A 10577-nucleotide genomic window follows, 5' to 3' on the forward strand; every position below is an offset into this window, starting at 1 on the left:
GAAAGAAAGAGGAAGCTTACTTACCTCTTAGAATAACCAGATATAAAGTAAACTAAAGCATCTGTCATATGCTGTAATCGAATCCGTAAAATATCTTTCATAAGATAGTTTCTCACATAAATGAGTCCTCCCCTTTCTGCACTTGCTGCCTAGCCTTCGGGAATGAAAGTCAGTGCCCCTGGTTTATAAGGAGCTGTTTCCTAACCGCTTTCCAACATCATCTTTCCAAAGCAAAGGTAAACGACTAACTAAGCAAAGCACTAGGTACGGTCAGCCTTAGACAAGCCAATCATTCAGACCTTTATCTATATTAACTATTTATTTAGTCCTATTGAGTAAGGGAATGGGTCGGTAGGCTCTCTATCTCAATCCGAGGAACTGAACTAGAGCTCAGGAGGAAGCCAGCCGCTTAAGAGAACTTCACTCCTCTCCTTACAATCGAGATCTTCAAACCTCTTCTTTAGTAGAGCCCTCTCTCGCTGCTACTGAGCTAGATGCCTCATTCTCTTCCTGTTGAGGTGGGAAACCCCTTGGTTGTCAATCAGTTTAGTTTGAAACCCCTGGTCGAGCTTCTTCTGTGGATTCCCGGTTGATTCTCTGGTATCTGGTCTTGCAGCTTCTCTTGCTGCTCTTCTCTTTTCCACTCAGAAGCTGGTATGAAATTAGGGAAACAAAGAAGAAGAAGGTAGGACGCTAACCTTGCTTTCCGTAATGGTAAGAGTGGTAATGTGCCCCTTGTTGGGTTACACCCTTCCTTTGTCAACACACCTATAAAATAGGGTAGGGAAGGAATTAACCTTTGGGCGAGTTCTCCTACAAGACTGTGATGAAAGAGGGAAACGACTGCTTAGTCGAGTATCTCCGCACCTCTGCTTGAAGAAGATGCCCTTGCTACTTCATCTACTGAAATTTACATCTTACAAAAACTTGCATCTGCAACTATGAACTCCTACTCTAGCTACTACTTTATGCCCGCTTCTCTTACTTAACGCAATTTAAATAGTTAAGAAAGGGAGTTCTTCACTCAGAAGAATCAGACTCAGACTGAGCTTCATTGCCTATCCATTTAGTCGGTCTCGTACCCAAGTGTATATCCCTTCTTTGTTTGCGTAACACTCTTGATCTTGAAACCAGAGAATAAGCTGACCCCTTGCTCAAGTCAGTACCCAGATAAATCCCTATAGCCTCTATAAGAGGAGATTTGAGATTCCTATCCGCTCTCTTCTATTAAGACACCCGTAACCGTTAATGCTACAGCTCCCCTCACTAGTAGCTACGGATGAGCGATAACCCGTTTTCCAGCCTCAACTCAATCTTTCACAGCTTCCTCAGTGCGGAATAGAGCAAGCCAAGCCTTGATCCGGGAGGATAGTAGTACTTCATGCGGGGATACCTCTGCTGGATTGTGGAAGGGAGATTGGCTTTCAAACTATGTTCTAGTTCATACCGTGTAAAAGAACAGGACTTTCCTCATTTCTCTTTCTGGAATTTTCCATTATGGGTTAAACTCCTTCTGGATGGGGTGAAGATGGAAGAGATAGGTGGGAGGGTGGCGAAGCTGGAAATCAGATCAAATAAGCGAGACCTCATCCGAGGGGAAATGATTCAACTAAAGATCCCTTTATTAGATCAAGTCACTATCGGGATGGCTATCAGGTATAGGATTTAATCCAGCCGGCACAAACCCGGAGACATAGGAAGGTTTAACGACTTTCCCTTTTAAAGTCTTCTTTCTATTAGGCTCTATATGGCCTTCTAATGCGTCTTCTTGTCTTCATGTGTAGAATCCGATTGTTTTTCTCGCTGGGAATCTGCGTCTCGTGTAAGGTACGAAGTTAGTCGAGTGAAAGGATAGAGGGAACGACTTAGCGAATGAAATGGAAAGTTAGAGTAGAGGGAGAGTGAGAAGGTCAGTCGAAAGATCAAGATAGGCATCTTTGCCGGTTGAAGGCCTTTCTCTTCTCCTCCTGGGATTCCATTAAGGGAGTTCAGCCGAGGGATAAGCTGTTCTTGCGTCAGCCTTTAGCTCGGCAGTAGAATTAGCTTAGCAGTGGGAAGAGTCTATTCTATAGAGAAGCCTTAGGCCAAGGAAACTACCATGCCAATCTCCAATACTAAAATTTTAAGTTCCTCTTCTTGTTGAGCTTTTAAAGGATGTCAGAAGGGTGCTTGCAAGCCTTGCAAACACAGAAGACTAATGGAGGACCGCCCATCCTCCCATCGACTATCTCTCCTCCACTCCCAGAGTCTACCTCCGCTACAAAGTCGCCTTCTTCCTTTTCCTAGCCTTCATTGATATCGTATGCGGGTTATCGGAATCAGAAAGATCATATATTCAATGACTTGATCCGTGAACGGAACCTTTGGCTTACCCGGAATGGACCATTATTCAATGCATATTGATTGAGAATCTGTGTAGGATCGCGAACCTTCTCTTACGTGGGACACGGAGATGGAAGAATGGTAGGCCAGTCTTGACACAAATGGGCTTTCAGACTTAGCCAAGGAACACCATGACAGATAAGCAGGGACCTCGAACATGAGAAAGACTGATTCAGGAAGGGACAGACCTCGTCAACAGAGTTTGATTATGAGCTTTCTTTCAGAAGGGGAAGACTTTCTTTAAGGTTGATGAGTCAGACCCAGAAAAAAACTGGCATTAGTGTCCGAGGGTCTCTACAGAGTATAATATTCTAGCATAGCATTGTTACAGTTTTGGTTACTTTCTTTACTTGAAGTGAAGTCCCAGAGTGAAAGTTAACTAAAATCTAAAGGGAAAGCAGGAACGGTTAAGTAGATTGTAATTCCGTTGAGGACTTACCCGAAACAGTCTAATCTTTTGATTGGGACTCATCTTTCATATTTACTAGATTTCGCACCTTAAAATATTCTTAATTAAAAGTTAATATCACGTCTTTAGCGTATCCCATACCCATAGCCGTTGCCCTTCTTTTGGTACAGTGTAAGAGTCCCGGGCTGAATTGCCTTGTTGGTTGAGTTATGTTATCTCCTTCTTTCTTAAGGATCGGTAAGTCTTTGACTAAGTTCCTCCGTATATGACACATTCGTCTAGTCGTATTCATCCTCGTGTAACAGGCTCCTACCCCGAAGTGAATCACTCCTCCTTTCGGTTTTTGCGTTCCATCTGTCGGCTAAAGGTCCATTGCATTCCTAAAGTTAATATTGGAATCTTCCTTCATCTTTGATGTAAAATAGCGCTTAGTCATATCAGGGGCAATCTTCTATTAAATTACCTTTGCCGCTAGGGGTATGGAAAAAGATCCGTAAATTCCCCCGCTTTCAGAGATTCCAACTCGTAAAGGAAGAAGTCCCCCTTCTCAGTATCAGAATAAGGGACTAACGGAAAACCTGTTCTTCACTATACGAAAAAAGGGGATTGGACTACTTAAGACTGGAAGGCTGGCAAAGGAAATGGCCCTTCTTCAAGGTTAAGCTACCTTACCTTAGCCGGCTAAGCAAGTGAGACGGGTAGACCACTCTATAAGATAGACACGCTCAACGAAGAAAGATAAAATAAGTCCTTGATGCTACTTCAGCTCCATTCTCAAACAAAAGCAAATCCAACTTCGACGACTTAGACAAAGGGGGTCCACCAGCAGATTATCCATGTGCAAATCGAAATACGGTCCGGTTCGAGCATATCCTCTTTCATATCCATATCTCGCAGATCCTGATTCTTCGATTACATACCTATCAGCAGTAGCAGATCCTGTTCCCACTCGAGAGCTTGTAGTTGTGGATCCTCCAGCCAGATAGATCTCTAAGATAGAGTTGATCCCACGGACGCAGAGTCAATTCACTAAGAAAATGACCCAGTTAAAGAACCGCCCCATAAGTTGAAACTCTTTATCCAGTCGATGAAGATACCGAAACGGAGTCCCTAGTTCACAAGCCTGTTCCATAGCTAGCCCGGGTTGAACCGGAAGCACACGTCCTGGTATACGGGTCAGTCTCGAGCCACCAGGATAACCCTCCACATATCCAGTTCCTCCCTTGAGCGGTAACTCTTTGCTAACCCGAGCAGCCTGAACCATACAAAGACTTGAGGTGACTAGCCTTAGCTAACAGCAGAGGTATTCTCTTTGCACTTGCTCCAGACTATCTTGCTTGGATCACTTCGGTGAGGGGGTTATGCCAAAGGGACAGCAATCAATTCACCGGGTAAAAAAAGTACCTTTACACCTACCCTTTTTTTTAGTATGACTAGACCCAATAGATTGTATAACTATACCCAGAACTTGTTGTCTACCTAGGGATATGCCATTTACGGGGAATAAGAAAGGAGCTAGTCAGAGATTTTGACTTCTTAAGCCAATCCTAGTACTTGTCTTACTTATTATTGCTATAAATAAAATATTCTAACGGGTAGAATGATTAGCTCTTAGACCTGTTCAAACTCTGTGACAGGGTAGGACTACTATTGTTATAAATGATAGGCCTTTCACTTCTTTGCTTGGTAGCTCAGTCTTTTATAATATGTTATAGATTATCAATACATCTTTCCTTTGCACTGAAAGCTGGCTAGCCTAAAATCTCTACTTGAACTACTGAAATGGGATCTAGCCTTTGGGCTTAGTTCAGAGTTCTGCCTTCTAGTTCTTTTCTTGATGACCCTTGTTCATGCCCGTGGTGAGCAGTGGTCTCAAGGCTGTTTATGGCCACCTAGAACACGGTTCACCTTCGGAATAATAAAAAAAACAAACCTTCACACCAGAAGACCTAGATTGGTTTGAGAGGCGTATAGGTCCTGTCTTACCATCCAGCTACTAGGTATTCAACTGGTAACTGGTCGTTTAGGTTGCTCCCTTGAGGGCGCTGGCAAGCGCCGGATATTTGTTATTTCCAACTACATGAATCAGCGATTGTTCCGAATCAGCGATTGTTTGGACCCTTCATCTTTCTGAATGGAGGCCCGGCTCGCGTCGTTCCAACAACCGGCGGGGAGCACCTCAGTATACGATCGCGCGCAGTAACTGGGAGTCCTTTTTTTTACACCTAAGGCAAACTTCAATTCACCAAACCAAGGTTCATCTCGTGTAGTGATTGTGGACTCGTACAAGGATATTGAGTAGACGGTTGATGTTTCGGACTCGACCCTATCTTTCGTAGCATGCATTCCCATCGGTGTCGCAACTGATTCGGTAAGCTACGTGTCCGGTGCACGGAGAACTGCCTTCGGTCCCCCAAACTGACTGACTCGTGGCAACCTTCCGGCCGCCCAACAACCTATAACGCTAGTCACTACTCCCACTGGGGCTAGGAAGTAAGCCCCACAACCCAAAGCGGCGAAGAACAAATAAAATTTGCTACAAAAGCCGGCTAACGGGGGTATTCCTACGTATGAGAACATAGTAATGGAGAAGGTTATAGCCGAAATAGGATTCGTTTTGGCTAGAGCGCCCAAATCTGCTATATATTTGACACGGGTTTGCCGTAATGCTAAAACTATGGCGAATGCATCTATCGTCATTAATGCATAAATAAAGATACCAATTAGTAGTGATTGAATTCCTTCTATGGTTCCACATGAGAACCCAGTACGAATATAACCTACATGTCCAATTGAACTATGAGCTAGAGGTCTTTTTACTTTCGTTTGGGCCATGGCGGCCAGTGCTCCTAAAATCATAGAAGCAATGATGCAGAAACAGAAGATTTGTTGCAATGTAGCTCCATAGGAACCATAAATAGAAACACGTGAAATATTAGCAAAAATAGAAATTTTAGGCGCAATAGAAAGGAATGCTGTAACCGGGGTGGGTGAACCCTCATAGATATTAGGTGCCCACATATATAGAGTCAAAAGAGATATGGAGTCCGAAGGGGAGGGGGGTTTTCTTCGGGGCTTGAGAGATGGAATAGATAGGGCCCAAAAAGTGTTGAATTCGCCGTTGGGGAATTAACACGAAAGGGAACGAAGAATTCTCGACGAAAAATAAAGTGCTCTCTGAACCGAACGTGAAAGTAGTTTTCCATCAGACGGATGTTCCCGTAACTCCACTCTCCACTTGGATTATATATCCAAAAAGGTCCGCTCTTGGCCATTCCACACGCTGCCTAGCAGAGGTGTGGTTATCTCAAGTAGATTCTCTCTTTTTTAGTAGATGCCGAACCTGCCTGCTGCCCCATTGACTAAGAAGGGGGCGGACGCACTACATGGACCCCTTCCTTTTTGTTGTTGCCAGCGCTTTCCCGGGCCGAGATATAAAGGGCAGGCAACGAAGGCTGCTATCCCAATAGGCCTGCAGGCGGAACGAGGAGAGGGCCCGGCAATCAAATCATACCACCGCGGTCGAAAAAGCGTGTTCCCTTCAGATAACACGCACCGTAGGCCATCCTCGGCCTTCTTCGTTTTCGATGAAAAAGATAAAAAAAATATCGATCTCCGTGTACTTTTCTTTGGGATTACATCTCTATGACGTTTCCCTTTCAAACAATCTCTACACATAATCTCAATCTCGGGAAAACTTGGCAAGCCTCTCATCATGCTCTTTCTTTGCAAAGTCTTCAATCCTTTATAGCTGAGATGACCGAATCTTCGATGCCATAAATGAGCCATGTCTTGAGTGATTACTTGGAGACACTCTTCATCTCTTTTCTTTTTTACTGATTGAGTGTTCGATAGCAACACAAACATTCGATTAGCAGCCATGGTGGTTTTGAAAATCAATACCTTTATGTGGTGATAAATCTGGAACATATTTGACCGCATCAGTACAACCAAACCCCTTTCCTGCAGTTGCCCAACACTGAGAAGATTATTCTTCAACCCCGGTACATAATACACATGCCGTACAAGATGATTCACTCCTTTTACAGTCAATCGAACACTTCCCTTTCTAACAATATTCATGCTTGCATAATTCCCCAATCTTACCACCTTGTTGAACCCCTTTTCTAAATCACAGAAGAGAGATGAATCACCATACATGTGATTGCTACATCCAGAGTCAATAAATTATACGTCGTCTCGATCACCTCCAAGCGTATCAGTATACGATATTAGCATCATCACTTACGATTCATACAAATTTGCATAATTTGCTTGGCACTCATATTGAAAGTGTCCAAGCCTATGACACTTATAACACTCAATTGTATCTTTTCTCCAGTTTGGGCGACCCTTGCCTCTACCTTGTCCTCGGCCTCCCCTGAAAGCATATTTTCCTCGTCCTCTTCCACCATATCCCTCTTCATGAGTCACTTTCAAAGCATGTTTTTCTCCTCCATCTCCTTTGAATTTTTTCTCATGAACGAGTAGAGAACTTTGCAAGACATCCACAGAGAGTTGATCTATGTCATTGGGTTCCTCAATTGAACAAACAATGTAATTCCATTTATCAGTTAGTGTTCTCAAAATCTTCTCAACGATGTTGACATCACTCACAATCGCTTGCACCGGAATTCATGGATTTCGCATCATCGCGTTTGTGCATTCTAATTGGAGCATCACGTTTTTGGAATCATCATGTTCTCAGAGTTCCTCATCGCGTTCTTCACAATGTCTTCATCATATCATATTGCACTTCGGATTGGGTTCGTTAATGGCGTTCATGAATAGCATTGTGTTTTCACCATTCCGGTGTCATATTTTGGAATTCTCAACAGTGTCGTGCTCATGGTTCATCATTGCGTACTGTATGTGGATGGTGTTCAAGGATAAGCATCACGTTCTTTCTTCGCACTTGATTCATCAGTTCATGGCATCGAAAATTCAACAAAAAAAAAACTAATTAATCACGGATTGAAGCAAAACTCACCATTCGACGCGGCGGAAAAAACAGGTATGAATCTTTCTCTTCCTTGCTCTGCTTCTATTCTGACGTATGCCCCATATTCGGTTTCTTCGTGCTTATGAGATTGTTTGTGTTTTTTTGCTTTTATGAATGTCTAGGATGTGTGTGTGATGATGCTTCTGTTTGCTGCGTATGTGATATACGTGTCTTGATGAATGCTTTTTGCTGCTTCTGTTTGATGCTTCCTTTTTGATGAATGAGTGAAGAAATAATTTGTGTATATGTGATGAAACAATGGAAATTTTGGATGATTTTTTCTATGTAATTGATTGGATAAAGATGATTGAAAAAAGTGGTTTTTGGATTTTCTGACTTTATGAGTGCATAAAGTTATATATAGTATATGAAATTTGTTATGAAATCCAAATGAAATTCATCTCAAATTCAAGACTTAGGGCCCGTTTGCTTTGACTTTTTTTAAAAACGATTTTTATAGTGTTACATATTTTAGTGTAAAAAAAATTTACAAAGAAACTTTTCATAAAAGCTTCAAATAAAAATTTGGTTTGAATAGTTATTCTTAAAATGTTATTTTAGGTATTTCATCATTTTATCGAAACTTTTTTTGGATATCAAATTTTTAAAAAATCACTTAATTTTGAAGTTATTTCAAATAGCTTTTCATAAAAATCATTTTTAAGATACAACTTTTTGAAAAAAATATGATTTTTACTATGTTTTGATCTTCAATAACATATATTTATGTTATAGAATGAATAATTTAATCTTTTAATTTATAAAAACTAAATTTAGAAAAACCTTTAATATTTTGAAAAATATTTTTGTAAAATCCATTTGATTATTATGGGAGAAAACTTGACTATCATTTGATTTGAATTATTCTAAAGTATATGAATATAGGTGAATACGATGAGGAACTGGGTCATTCTTCCCGTACCCAAAGATATTCAGAATGAGTATAGGAACTCTCCACTCTCACCCCTTTTCTATTGCTTAAGGCCCATGGTACACAACTTGAGTCATGATTGACAAGTGTTGAGACACCTTTGTTGTGCTTAAACTATAATCCAGTTTGTCTGCAATGTGAAGTCCTTATACTAATTTGAAGTCTTGAACTCTTGATCTTGAATCTTGAGGTCTTGAGCTCTTGAGATCTAGTACCGCTTGAACACGGGGGACTTGCCCTATCAAGTGATCAGTGGTATTTTGATCACTTGAATAAGCTTGGGGGATTAAGCACGATATAAAGAATTTGGTTGATCTTTCATCAACACAACCAATGGTAAAAGACCAGTTGAACTATGTACACAATAATCCTAATGAATGATCAGTCAAACTAAATCTGATGATTCTAAGCAAAACCCTGAACTATGGGAACATGCAATGGCTGAGGTATAATCAATCATCTATCAAAATTCACATGAGAACCAAATTATTAAAATGATCAATGAAGTCTAAACAAACCCTAAGCTAAGAGAGCATGTGAAATCAGGAGTTCATAGATCCTAGGGGCAAAATGGTCAATATATACAAAATTTGATTAGATGGAATTAGTAATCAAGATTATTTAGAATTAATTATAATCAACTAATTAATTAAAAACAATATATGATGAAAAATTAGGCTAAGTTTAAATAACTTAAACCTAAAATTTCTAATGATTTCAATTAATCATAATTATCATATTAAATCAAAAGTATCAAATTAATCTAATTAAGAAAATAATCACAATTATTTATATTCCTATTATGATTATCCTAATAATTTCACATGATAGAAAAAAATTATGACTAATCTAACATTAATATGCAAAAACAAATAATGAAACTTAAATCTTAAATTAAATAAAACCGATTAATTGAACTAAATTAAATTAATTAAAATCAAATAATATGAATATGCAGGAAGGGTGCAGGCTCATGTGGTGGTGCAATGAAACCAAAACTGTTTGGGCCTTAGGCCCAAACCGGGTTCACAACCACACGAACCAGGGGAAAACGTACAAGCTGAGCTGAAGCCAAAATCTCTTACGCAAAAAAGTTGCAAACACAAACCTATCAAACACCAAGCTGGAGAAAACATGATTCGCATCTTCGATTTCAGCATGATCGCGCTTCATCACAATTCATCGTTGTTGGGGGTATTTTTTCTATAGAACATTGAACATTGTGGGACTTCTTTTCTAGAGCAACACCTTTGTGAGAGAGACACCACATATTCACCTAAAACATTAAGGTGATAGGTGGGTGGGTTCTCTAACTTATAAATGTTCAAGTCTCCACATTTTCAACCAATGTGAGACTATTAACCACACTACTCACACTTGATACATTCTCAACACTCCCCCTCAAGTGTGAGTCCATAATGCTCCCTCTCAAATGAAATCTCTTCTTGCTTCCACAAACTCTTATACCGCACATAACGTTTCTTATTCACCATACTGGCGCTGTTGACACTCTTCAACAGAAGGTTTCTTATTCACCATACTGGCCCCGTTGACACTCTTCAACGAAACGTTTCTTATTCACCACAATGGTGCCGTTTGACTTTCGATACAAGTAAGTCGGTCTCTTTCTGAAACCAAAGGCTCGTGATACCATTCGTTTCACAATATTCTTTGAACTCATTTGATGTGTAATCACCCCCACAGTCTATTCTGAGACATTTAATGGGCAAACCAGTTTCTTGTTCGACAAGAGCTTTAAATAACTTAAAGTAAGTGAATGTATCTGACTTAAGAGCAAGAAAATACACACATGCCTTCCTACTATAGTCATCAATGAAGCAAATAAAATACCT

At 40.4% G+C, this 10577-nt stretch overlaps 1 protein-coding gene across 1 annotated transcript; it reads right to left on the reverse strand.

Moving 5' to 3' along the window:
* Nucleotides 1–4938: 4938 nt before the first annotated feature.
* On the reverse strand, nucleotides 4939–5827 carry LOC127119353 (NADH-ubiquinone oxidoreductase chain 2-like). Its single transcript, XM_051049578.1, has one exon. The coding sequence runs from the start codon at nucleotides 5810–5812 to the stop codon at nucleotides 5168–5170; it is 645 nt and encodes a 214-aa protein (XP_050905535.1). The 5' UTR covers nucleotides 5813–5827; the 3' UTR covers nucleotides 4939–5167.
* Nucleotides 5828–10577: the final 4750 nt, after the last annotated feature.

Source organism: Lathyrus oleraceus, chromosome 2 (assembly GCF_024323335.1).
Source record: "Lathyrus oleraceus cultivar Zhongwan6 chromosome 2, CAAS_Psat_ZW6_1.0, whole genome shotgun sequence".
In the NCBI taxonomy this organism is placed as follows: domain Eukaryota; kingdom Viridiplantae; phylum Streptophyta; class Magnoliopsida; order Fabales; family Fabaceae; genus Lathyrus; species Lathyrus oleraceus.

Bases quoted from the DNA above. Each gene is read 5' to 3' on its own strand.
- LOC127119353 (XM_051049578.1), bottom strand. From the start codon at position 5,812: ATGTGGGCACCTAATATCTATGAGGGTTCACCCACCCCGGTTACAGCA.